This window comes from Drosophila takahashii, chromosome 2R (assembly GCF_030179915.1).
Source record: "Drosophila takahashii strain IR98-3 E-12201 chromosome 2R, DtakHiC1v2, whole genome shotgun sequence".
Taxonomy (NCBI): domain Eukaryota; kingdom Metazoa; phylum Arthropoda; class Insecta; order Diptera; family Drosophilidae; genus Drosophila; species Drosophila takahashii.
The window spans coordinates 28381271-28394455 of record NC_091679.1 but is presented as its reverse complement, the minus strand read 5'-3'; the positions used below and the strand labels follow the sequence as shown (position 1 = coordinate 28394455).

Sequence of the window (13185 nt, the reverse complement as noted above, 5' to 3'; positions counted from 1 at the left end):
TGATGCGAGAGGACCCCGGTTCAAAACCGGCTAAGGCAGAGAAAGTAAAAAGTTTTTAAGGCGCATAATTAACATTTCCTTAACAATATTAAGAACAAAATTGTGATAAAAAGTTAATATGATAAGATTACTAATAAAAAAAAAAAAGTTGTGTTGTGTTGTGAGCGGGATTTGAACCCTGTTCCCCCGAGCACAAAATAATATCAGGACCTAGCACCTTGGCCTCTGAGCCATGCCCACATTTTTTTTTTCGTGGCAGAATGCTTTTCTGAGTTAGAGAAAATACAATACAAAATTTTGTAGCAAAATTTGATATGTGCGCATAACAATCTATTATGAAAAATACCACATTCATATGTTCGAAAATACCAATTTGGTATGTTCGAAAATATACTTTTGGTATGACCACATATGGGACCAAAATTGATATGAAAAAATACCCGAATGATGACAATTTTTGGTATTTTTTTTTCTCTGTGAACTTATTCAAAAATCTGTATAACTTAACTCAATCGTCGCTAATTATAAGTATTTATTGAACGTAAGAAATTGTAATATTATTATTTAAACATTTTAAAACTAAAAACAAAAAACCATTTTATGTATTAAACCATATTTACAACTTTGTTTACCTTTATCTCTCCAATAAAGGTGTTCAAAATCAATATTAATAAACCATGATTTGGTAATCACATTTTCAATAATTATATTTTAAGGCTGTTATTATATTTAAGTTATAAACATTATTGCTCCTAAAAGCTAGCTCATATCTAAGAATGTTGCCTGATTGGGCTATCCGTTTCTAAAAATTAGCATGGTTTAATAGGTTTTAAAATCGATTTCACTAGCATTCGATATTGACACTACTGAGCCACAAATAAAATACTACTTAAAAACAGCTAGACATTCTCTTTTGGCCATGCAAAAACGTTAGAGAATAAAATTCATAAAAAGTTGGCCAATTAAACATAAAAACTTCAACAAGAATGTAGGGAAGATAAAAAACCCAGGATTCATTAGATTCCAGAACACTTAAAAATGTCATAACTTAAAACGAATTATTACTGAAAGCAGTCGCTGGAAACATAGAGATAAAGATACGAAAAGTGGGGAAACAAAGCGAACGAGAAATGCAAATTGAATTGAAAACTAATTAGAGATATCTATACAAACACAAGCCCACCCCATCGAGATACAGATATACAGCTGCAGAACGATATGGAGACACGAAAATACATAACGACAATTAAAAAACCGAAAAGGCAAAGGAGACACGCCGAAAACAGAGAATGCGAATACGAAATACACCCAAAGTCACAAAGAAACAGAAGCAGAAGTGGGTAACAGTTGGAGAATAAAACAGCCTAGAACAGCGAAACAGTTATCAGTTTTCAATTAACAACATCGTGTTATGTCGGTAGGCGTATCTGTATCTTCCAGATACAACACAAAATGCCAAAAATAAAACAACTCTTTTTCCTCGATAAAATTACTTACGATGAACTTTTTGAGTTTTATGGGAAACTGATTGAATTTTTATTGGGAAATTTACAAAAATAATTTAAATGTCTTGACAATAACACATAAATATTTAAAAATCAAACATTCGACCTAGTTCCGTTAAGAAGTCATTAAAATACAACTCTGATGACTTCCTTGTGGCAACTGTACTTCCGGTGGCGGCCGCCGCCGCCTGTTGCCGGGCTAATTTGCCCATTAAAACCGATCGTGTACGTAAATGTGCTTGGAATATCTAATGCTTTTCTACCACATAAACACAGAACCTAGACACTCGGCAGATTTATTAATGAAATCTGTACGATATACGATGCAACCGGGGGATTGTCGTCGCCCCTCCACATTTTTCCAAGCGATTTTGGCCAAGCCTTTTGACAGCCTACGAAAAGTTCGATAACGATAAAGCGATATCGAGCCAGGCACTTCAATACGCCTTCGATTAATGGTAATGGGACAGGCCTGGTGATAACACCAGCCTAAAAATAAATGCTGTCGAATGATGTCAAAGTAATCCGAAAACAAAATCACAAATGGCTCGATTCAAAGTATTATAGCCTGGCCAAAAACTAAAAATATTGCCTCATACCCACACGCAAGCGGCCAAATATTCAAAATTGGTTCACTTTGCGCAGGCGTAGCCAAAGGTGAGAAAATCAAAATCAGAGAGAGTAAAAGTTTAAAAATATACACAAAGCAATTGTAAACAGAAGACCGTAAGCAAATATTATTTAATCGAGGCATTAACACATCTTTAAGATGATCCATTCAAAGCAATGCGTTTGAGGGGGCGTTGTACCGTTCATTAGCTAGTTGCCAGTCTTTTTTTTTCCAAACAGTTGGCAACTGTTTGTGGGCAAGTTTTCCGCTTTCCGTTACATGCATTGGGCCAAATTGTGTGTGGGGCTAACTGGCTCGGGCTCAGGGCTAATTAAAACTCAGCGCCAAACAACGATTATTACACGGGGGGAACCACAAAAAACTGGATAGGAAAAAAAGCGAAAACTCCATCAGGCGGGCGAAAAACTTTTCATTTCGCATGTGAAATCGGATTTGGGTTCGGATTTGGCTGAGGAATGGGAACATGGGGGAACATTTGTGGAGGTGTCTCTCTGGGGGCCTTAATCCCAGACATCAATCTCAATTTATAAATATCTCCACTACATATACACACCAGACCAAAGCTCGTTAAGGTAAAACGAGTTTTGTTTTCAGTTTCATTGACGATCTTGGGCGTTTCTTACTTATTGAATCAATTTCAATTGAAAGTAATTACGACTGAGCGCTGACGCATGTGCATTATAATGCTGGAAGTGTTGCATGAAAAAGTAAGGATTACATTTTATTTATACACCTAAAAGAAACTTGATATGAAAGGATGATCGATTCTACGTTATGTGGTATCTGTCTTTCTCCCTCCCACTCTTGTAACTTTATGCGCTATTTCGAATTTAAGTTGTCATATTGCTCCTCCCTCTCTTTTTCGAAGTCAGAGAATCTCCGAGAGAGAGAAATTTGTATTGCTCAGTAAGAAAGATATGCCAGAAAATTACCATGTGCATATCGATTTGACCACGACGTGTTTTTTTTGTGTGTATACCAAGTACATAGTTGTTAAATTGAAATTTCCACAGAGCCTTACAACTCCAGAGCTCTGTTTTTATGCCATGCAATGGACCAGAAAACGCATATTTGCTGCTACTGATCTAAAATGTAATTTATTTCCGTGGGCTTTGATCTGACATTCTTTCACTCCTCGACAATCCCTTGAACTCCTCACCGTCAGAACTTTATAATAGACATAGCCTGGGCACAATGCGACAAGTATTCAATAGACAACATCGCATTCTGCCTCCATTTGTGTGTTAGCCTTCTTTTTATTTAGTTTTTTTTATTGTGCGGCACTAACAATGCCCTCGGGCTGCGACGGCGACATAAATTTCGATTTTTCAGTTGCCATTGCAAAAATGGCAAAAGGAGGGATGGGGACTATATCTAGTACATAGTTCTGTGGGCCGCAAAAACTCCGTTGGCGGAACAGAAATAGAATTACAAGTGACTGACAGACAAAACAGCAAAGCTGGCACAGGGACGGGCTATAAAGGGGGGAAATCGAGGGGGGGTTTGCAGTGGGGTATTAAGAGGGGGATTGGCTGGGCGGAGGCTGCAACCGTTAGTGTGGAATTAGCGCATAATAACGCTGCGTCGATGCAAAAAGCAGCAAAGCGAGTGGAAATGCGAGCACAGTTTGGCAGGCACTGCTGGCTGAATGCTAAGTGCAATGAACCGACCGTTAGGTGGTGCAGCGTTTGGTGGGCGGTCGGTTGGGTGGGGCGCTGTGGGTCGGCCAAATATTTGTTCAACATATTGCCATCTGAATGGAGCTATCAGCCGGGGATTACCTCAATTGCGTTACACTGCTCTTTGGCTTTGAGGAATCATTCTTTTCTCGTATTTTTAAGATTTTTCGACCAATCTTTTTTTAACACAAACAACTTGAAGATTTCCTAAGGACTGACTACAATTTTTGCTCGCTTTGTGGTAACAATTATTATATTGTTAATTTAGAATGCTGTTTTTTAAACGAAAAACATTTTTTTTTTTAATTATCATGATTTAAAGATTTTCTTATTAAATGATTTAAATTAAAATTTTATTTTTGTAGAAAAATCCAAGGAAATTTTAAATCTAGATTATGAAAAAAAAATTTTGTTACCTACAAATTTTTTTGAATTGGAACCTCTAAAATATTACTTTGTAAAATATAAGCTTGATTGTATTCCCTAACGAGCGACCACTGTAGCCATTTCCTATTTGAATTATTTACGATTGCAAAACGGATATTTTGGCACTCACCTGCTATGCGGAGAACCGCCCGATCCGCCGGATCCAGCTGCAGGATGCTGAGCGGCTTGTCCTTAGCCCATTCGCTAAGGGATTCGCGATCCATCATGATGTTGGCGGCACTCCCCGTGGACGCATAGATGCGGCGTCGCTGGCACAGCTGCTGCTCCGATTGGTGCAGGCGCGGCTGCAGCTGCAGCGTGGGGCACGATGGCGATGGCGAGGATGGCGACGGGGATGGCGAATGGTGGTGGTACGGATGGTGATGGTGCTGACCGTGGGATCTACCGCCTCCGACGCCGCCGAGGAGTGCCGCCGCCTGCGGGGAGTGGGGCGACTGGGGGGTGGAGCGCGAGCGGACGTAATTGCGGGGGGACGCCGTGTTTGCTGTTGTTGTGACTGCGTGGTGCGGAGGAGGACGGATGTCGGAGCTTCCCGGAGTTCACGGATGCGGTGCGGCGCCAGCCTCTTTTTGTGTTAGCCCTGATTGCACACGAGTTTCCCTGTACTTAACCTTAATTTCTTTAACTAACTAGAATTGGGCTAGCAACATATTTGCTAAATATTAATACTTTAACTGGAAGAGAAATGAGAGAAATGGCTTTTGTTATTGAGTATTAAATAAATTTTACATTTATTTTAGTATATATATTTTGTGAATCGGCTTTATTTTGTTTAGATTTTACTTAACAAAAAATGTTTTTTGGCCTAAAACATCTAAGATTTTTGCTCTTTATGTTTTTTGTATATTCCCTTGCACATAAAATTATTCTTGACTAATTCATTTTCAACTAAAATTATTTATAATGAAGTAGAAGCAGCCACATATTAATTTATCAGTTTTTTGGATTTAAAAACTAAGAAGAAATGCCAAAGTTTCTTTTAAACATTTGAAAACGGCGCCTTCAACCTTTATTGCATACTTTTAGGCTGCTTAAAAAGTACAGTTTGAAATGCATTTGCCCACTTAAGTATTTGCATATTTAGTGGGTAAAGAGTGCAAAGTGGATTTAAGGGGGTGAAAAGTAAGCGGGTGAGTCAATCTTACTGCCTTATCGCTCTGCTCTCATTTACTCGCATTGTAGGTCATTGGCAAATTAAGCGGAAAACAATGAACTATAAATAAATATATGCAAATACCACTGATTATTCGTTACAGTTTTTAAGCTATTGTGTCCCGGCTAAATTTTCGAGAAAAAAAACAATTGAATCTACAACGGAAACTAGCAATCGCAAAAACAAAAACGCCTTAATGGAACGACTAAAAAGAACACCAACAACTATAAAATGCAGATAGAAACAACGGTGAGCGTAGAGTTGTGTGTGTGTAGGTTTGTGTGGGAAGTGGAAGTGCAACAAAATGTCAACAAAAACCGCAAAGAGAGAAGAAAAGAAAAGAGAGCGACCGGTTTTTATCCAGTTAGAAGAGAATACGCATGCGCAAAGTTTAAATACCGGAAATAAAAAGGAAGAAAAAGATTCGAGAGAGAGAGAGAGAGAGAAAGAACGATAGAGTGCAGCTGGCCAAAAGCCATAAAAAACAAGAAGAACTAGACTAGAATTGTTATTGCTTTTGGCCCGTTATTGTGACTTGGTTTTTGTCTCCAGAGTCTCTCTTTTTCGTTCGCTCTATATTATCGTATTATTTGCCAAATACCTACAGATAGAATTAAATTTTTTAGAGTTAAATTTACAATTCGTTAACACTAAAAAATGTAATACATTTTTGGAACTCAGGGTACATGTTGTAGATATTGAAAAAATAATGTTTTTCTTTGTATAAAATAGAGCAAAATTCATATAAAAACATTTTTATACCCTTGTAGAGGGTATTATAATTTCAGTCAGATGTTTGCAACGCAGTGAAGGAGACGTTTCCGACCAAATAAAGTATATATATTCTTGATCAGCACCAATAGCCGAGTCTATCTAGCCATGTCCGTCTGTCCGTCTGTCCGTTTCTATGCGAACTAGTCTCTCAGTTTTAAAGCTATCGCGATGAAACTTTCCCGAAAGTCTTATTTCTATTGCAGGTAGTACATATGTCGGAGCGAGCCGGATCGGACCACTATATCTTAAGGCTCCCATAGGAATATTCAAACATATATAAGAAAATTCATTGTTACTTGTAGGAAGTAGGCGTTTTAATTCTTGACTACTTAAAAACAAAATTCAAAAATAGAAACGCTGAATCTGGAATCCCTGGAACTGCACCGAGTGAGTATTACTTATCTGCAAGGGTATATAAGCTTCGGCTGGCCGAAGGTAGCTTCCTTTCTTGTTATACCCTTGTAGAGGGTATTATAATTTCAGTCAGATGTTTGCAACGCAGTGAAGGAGACGTTTCCGACCACATAAAGTATATATATTCTTGATCAGCACCAATAGCCGAGTCTATCTAGCCATGTCCGCCTGACCGTCTGTCCGTCTGTCCGTTTCTATGCGAACTAGTCTCTCAGTTTTAAAGCTATCGGGATGAAACTTTCCCGAAGGTCTTCTTTCTATTGCAGGTAGTACATATGTCGGAGCCAGCCGGATCGGACCACTATATCTTAAGGCTCCCAATCAAATATAAGAAAATTCATTGTAACTTTGTAGGAAGTAGGCGTTTTGATTCTTGACTACTTAAAAACAAAATTGAAATAAATCGAAACGCTGAATCTGGAATCCCTGGAACTGCACCGAGTGAGTATTCTTTTATCTACAAGGGTATATAAGCTTCGGCTGGCCGAAGGTAGCTTCCTTTCTTGTTTTAACATGATTTAGGATTTGTTATTTAATAAGCCTCAATTGAAGCACCATTATAAAAATTGTAAGCAATATAAATAAATCGAATACACTTCAAAAAATAAATTTAATCGGTTTCTGACTATTCATTTAATAAGACAGCCTTAGAATTTTATAAATCTCGAAATATAAATTGGCAAAAAATTGCAATGCTAAAGGTATGGCCGCACCTGTCTTTCAGCTCGGCTCGATGGCCAATTATCGCTGCTAAATTGTATTATTATTGGGTATTGCCGATTGCCGCGTGGGATCGACGACTCGCGAGCTTTTATCAGCTGCTGACGTGCCGGCACATAAACAAACTCTAACTGTACAGCGTGGAGCGCTAAGTAAAATCGTTCCATAAATGCCAACTGAGCGACTAAATTTGGAATGGAATGGGGAATACGTGAGCCGTGAGCGGGGCGCTTGATCAGATTATCGCCAGTGGCTCTCAAACAGTGTGCACTCAACAGGTTGACGGACGACTGACGGCCTTTGAATAAAAAAGAGTTATCAAACGATATAAAAGTGGAAAGAAATACGCCTGTATTTCGGGCTTCTAGCAGTTGTGTTACTTTTTTTCCATGTGCGTGACTCGGTTTGCTTATCAGCAGATAAGCGGGGCAATGTTTTTGATTGCGCTCGAGACTTGATAAGTTTCACAGCGCTTACGAAACTGTTTTTGGGGTTCTCGGTGGGAAAAAGTATGAAGATCATATTAGGTTCTCTTATTATAATAAACTATTTTATGTCCTTCCTTTTTGTTTAATTTTAGAGGTTTTAATTAAAGAATAAAAAAGCTTATACGATATTTAGGTACTAAACTTGATTGTATTTATATGTTTTTCATTTACCTCATTTTAGTTACAAATAAAAAAAACACTTTCAATAAAAAGTTTGGAATACATTTTTTGTTGTTAAAAAATAGAAATGCGTTTAAACAAATTTTTAAACCAATTTATCGTTCTCATTTTCGAAATCAGGTAGTTTTTCAATACACGTGCGCAATTCTATAGTAGGGTATATAGGTTTTAAATGTTATTCTGGCTACCTGAGGAACGGAACTTCAACCCGAACCTGACGCTGATCTAATCGAGAGGCCTTCTACTTTTTTTTCCATCTGATTTACGATTCCTCCCTTCCGGCGTGTAAGACAGCGGCAGACCCACATTTAGTCTTAATTTGAACAAAGCCACTTGGTATTAAACTTGCAAATTAGATGCGCAAATTTAACGAATATGTCAAATGAAAACGAAATCAAAAAGAGACAACCGATAGTAACGATGCCCTCCGACTGAGCGGTGATCACAGAGCAGCTGTTGCGACAGTAAAAATAAAACAAATGTGGCGCCGGCCAAACCAAAAACAACAAACTAAAGATGCTGAAGGCCAAGGGCTTGTGCAAATACAGAAATTAGCAGCCTGCAGTATGGGAGTGCAAACAGAATGTGTCTAGACAGGGTCTTTTTGAAAAAGTGCCAGCGAATTCCTTTTAAGAGACTACAATTTTCAACGAAGTCATCTCGGAATTTAACAAAATTTCACGAATGTCGAAATCTAACACGGAATGTTTGGAACTTGAGAGGCACTTAAGAGATATAAGCGGTATTTCTATACTACATGTTTAAATAGCTAAGAGAATATTAAACAAATATAAAATCTATAACACAAGTACATAATTTTTACCTCGTTACATTAGAGCCATTGTGAAATGTAAAGTGGGAAAAATATTAAGCAAATACGAGAAATAAAAAGTTTGCCGATATTTGGCAATTAGACCCTGTACCCGAAGCCCATAATTTCCGGGCGATCACTTTTATCATCAAAACAGAAAAACAACCGAGCTTTATGATCCAATGCCACTCAAATCGCCATTCCATTTGAATAGCGTACAACAATAAAGAGCCATTGGGTGAAAAGACCCTTGAGATAAGGGCGAAGCTAAAGAGACCCAAATAGACTGAGTTCTGGATGGGAATTCGCTTATTCGTGTAGGTGTCCCCGGTTCTCACAGGGCTCGTTGATGGGGTTCACCAGAGTAGAATTATGCGAGACACAACCAAGTCAATTAAGCGACAGTTGAAAAGGCAATAAACAGGCAACCGCAAAAGTCACAAAACAATAAACGTTGATAAAAAAAGAGCAAGAGAATGAAACAAGTTTGACAACGTCATCGCTAGGAAATAGAAAAAATTTCAAAAAAACTGGGGAAAAGGGATTGGGGGGCTCTCCATGGGAACAACGATCGAGTTGAAAAATTGTCTAATTATCAACAATGGCAAGCGACAGATTTATTAAATGTGAAACTAGGCCCCGGGCTCCGGTATGAAATCATATTTGAAATTGCATCGATTGCTCTATTAGCTCATTGCTTCAGGGTTTTTGTTATGGGATTATGTCATGGCATAACAATCAGCGATCTGAAAAATTTGCATGTCAAATTGCTAAACGGGTTCAATTGGTTTGATATTCCTACGAGTTCAAACTCAAATTCAAATCGATTCAGTATTTTCTGAAGGTTTCTAGAACTGCCCAACTGCTCCATTAGTTAGTTGTGTGCTCATTGATAAATGGCCAGACGATTGCCGACTAATTAGGCTCCGAAATTCTTAGTGGGCGTTTCCCCGACGACCAGCGGAACTTTAATTATCCACTCGAAAGGGCAAAGATCGAATCGGGGTGGAGTAGAGGAGATCGGTGGAGTCTATGTGCCGCCGCCGACGCCGTTGTGTGGAAATCGAGCGGTTGATTGCATTGTGTTCTCGCTTATCACAGATGCCACACACCAGATATGGCCCGACAAGGGTCTCGAGATGCAAGTATTACTCGGCAGATAGGCGAGAAGGCATCTGGGGCTTCCCGACAGCGTGTGAGAACATTAGCTAATGGAGCGCAACCAAACTAATTTGACACACAACCGGTACTTTAACCTTTTTATATAGAACCACGCATAGAAACGTCTTCTTTTGCCTTTGAATTTTGATGTGATCTTTTTAAACATTAAGGATGAGGGTCAATAAATGCATTTTGCGTTACTTTTGAAAACGTTTTTTTTAACGTTTAGATTTATTTACATAAGATACAAATTTTAAGAGTACCTACAAAAATGTGGTAAAATGTAATTGTGTAAAAAAATGTTTATTGCAATATTTTTCTACTAAGTTATTTTTAAAATACACTATAGAAAATCAATAGAATTTAATATGTTTATCAAAATTGTGGATCAGGATGTTATATCTAGGTATGTATAAATAGTTTTAAATGCTTGTCTGCCTTTCACCCCTTAAGGCCTCTTTTAAACATTCACCTTCAATTATTCCAATCTAAAGCAAATAAAACTCAACTCTAATGCTAGCGGACACACCTCCGTTAGTGGCAGAGCTTCCACCCAGCCAAGAGGCATCTAGATTTCCACGGCCGATGGCCACTTTGTAGCGCAATCGCGACCTCGATGGAGTTTTCCAACTGGCGATGCCAAGTGCATGTCGCTGCCAATCGAGGGAAACACTACAAAAACGTAAAACTTGTCAGACGGCCCAGTAAGTAATAAAAAACGCAGCCGGCAGAAGAAGCGGCAGGGAAAGGAGAGTCTAGCTGCTCGGGGCCCAACGCTTGAGTGCATTTTCCAGGCCGACAAACACCACTAGACAACTAACAACTAAACACTACTTGAACAACAACTAAGACAACAGCAATAACGAGCGCCGCAAAGGCAACAACCCCTTTGACGGATTCCACGTTAGATGGTGGAAAAGAGCGTTTGATTATGTTTTATATGTACGTTTGCGTATCCTGTAGTCGTAAAAGCAAGGGGAGTGCCTCATCCCTTTGGGATTCATTAAAAGCGCATTCTGGGAAAACTATAGTGAGAAAATAGAAAGGAAGCTAAATGATTACTTGGTTCCAGCGGAATATGCAAAAGAGTTTAAGTGCTATTCTACTATTCGGTTGAAAAACTTTTAAATATCCCACAAGTATAAGGTTTCACAACAACGTCTTTTCAAAACTAGGAAAACACAACAATTTTATAACCTTTCTTTCAATTAGAGTTCTTTTATGGAACTAAAAAACTTTAGTTTGGATTATGTATGTTCCAGAAATATTTTAAAATTTATTTGAAAATTTTTAGTTACAGGACCTCTTCTTAATATAATAATGATTTAATTATCAAAAAATCTCGTCTTTAATTCAATGCACAAAGAATATGTAGCAAATTTTCTTTTCAAGATTCTGAAAGTTCTCATCGAAACTAAAACTTTTAGAATCCAAAAACTGTTATATTTCATTACTCAGCTTGCCTAAAAGAAGTTGTTATCATTTGTCATTGATCGAGTTGCAGCAAATTCGTATTGGGAAAGGTCAAGGAAGGGAAGGCAACGTGTTTTTTTTGCTAATCTAACCAAATTATCTAAAAACTTAAGCACATACAAAGTTAATGTCGCCTATTTTGCTAATATCTATCCAAAATATCTGATAAACATGTAACTACTTTTGACTTTAGGGATGGTTAGATAAAACAGAAGTATACCAGTACAGGATAACGCCTCAGTTAAAAAACTCCCTTAATATATTCCAATTGTGTTTTCGAAACCCCAGGAAAATTCTCTGGGAAATAGAAAAGCCAAAAATGGAAATTGGGCCTGCCGCCAAATGTTGTTTTTTTGGGGTTGCTCACCAAAACAAATGAAATTGTAAACAGAGCAGCAAAAGACCGGCAAATGGAAAGAAAGGAGAAAGAGCGCAAAAGTGCGGAGGTGGAGGTGAGCGTAGTGCGTCCCTCTCTTTCTCTCAATTTACCTGTGGTCAGTGTCAGTGTCAGGCGCTCACGCACACGTGTGCACGTAGTGTGTGTAATGCGCGTAGCCTGTCCGATTTGAATGAATGATAAAGCAGACGGACGAAAAGGAACGGTACACGGGATGGATGTGTCACCCACCACTCAGAAAAAAACTTTGACCACCCCTCCTTACTATCGATTTTTTCCAGCGATGATGTATGAACGGTATTGTTATGTTTGTACGTACAAATACGCTTATGCGACAATGACAAAAACTGAAGCATTTGCTAATTAGAACAAGTCTTTGATAAAAACCACAAGGGCGAATGTTTTAGCAGATAGTATGTATATAGATAGAGACCAGATGGAGTGGACCAGATAGGCGAGAAAGAGTGGAAGGCAGAGAATGCGAAATTATTGTGCTGACTTTGCTTTGATTAGCCGGCCAGAAACTAAGCGATCATACAGTCGAACTTTCCTAAGGGGAATCCACTTTTTTCTAAAGGCTGCTCTAACAACCTTGTTTTTTATAGCCTAGTTTCATTCAGTTTGATAACTATATCATTCTTATGGTTATTTTTAACTCAAAGGAAATATACGAGGTTTTTCATACTTTACTCCACAAAACTTTATAGAGAATAGAATGAAATAAATTAATGCAACTGAATTTTTGAGATCTTAAAGCTATCACAGTAGTTACTGGTTTAAGACTTTAATTAAAAATCATTTTTATAACTTGAAATTTTTAAATTGAACTAGTGATGATAGTTCACGTTAGTCAGGTTCGACTGTCGATAAACGCACCTGCGTCAGAGGGAGCGGGTTGAGGCTCACACATGACTCTTGCTCTGACACAGTTTTATAAACAAATTATTTAATTTGTTTACCCGCCCCCGCAACAAAAGGCCGCGGCTGTCGGTTAAAAATTCCACTCACACAATCGCCGAAGGGAGGGTAACGAAGAAGGAAGAAACACCCAAAAGGAACAATAATGCCTTTTATTTCGGCATTTAGCATTTAGCACAGTGCACTTTGCTTGATTTGCTTAAGTCTGCTTGAATTTGACTCTTTTGTGGTTCGCACTGTCACCGCTTTTTGCACAATTTCCTCTTATTTTACACGGTTTCTTTGCCTCAACTCGTGACTCATGAAAAGGAGCATGAAAAGGGCACCGAAAGTGCACCGGGAGAGAGCGGGAGAGGACGCATGTCAGAGAGAGATTGCGATTGCGGCGGCGGGTGCGAGAGAGACGGCGAGTGGAAGCAGGGAAAAGGACGCGG

At 38.5% G+C, this 13185-nt stretch overlaps 1 protein-coding gene across 8 annotated transcripts in view; it reads right to left on the bottom strand.

The window, feature by feature from the left end:
• Positions 1-13185, bottom strand: part of shot (dystonin-like protein short stop) — an 84802-nt gene that overhangs the window by 70842 nt on the left and 775 nt on the right. For all 8 annotated transcript variants that reach the window (XM_070212747.1, XM_070212762.1, XM_070212748.1 and 5 more), the window contains exon 2: positions 4372-4936. In XM_070212747.1, coding sequence (XP_070068848.1) covers positions 4372-4468 — 97 coding nt within the window. In that variant the 5' untranslated portion in view covers positions 4469-4936. The remainder of the gene's footprint in view (positions 1-4371; positions 4937-13185) is intronic.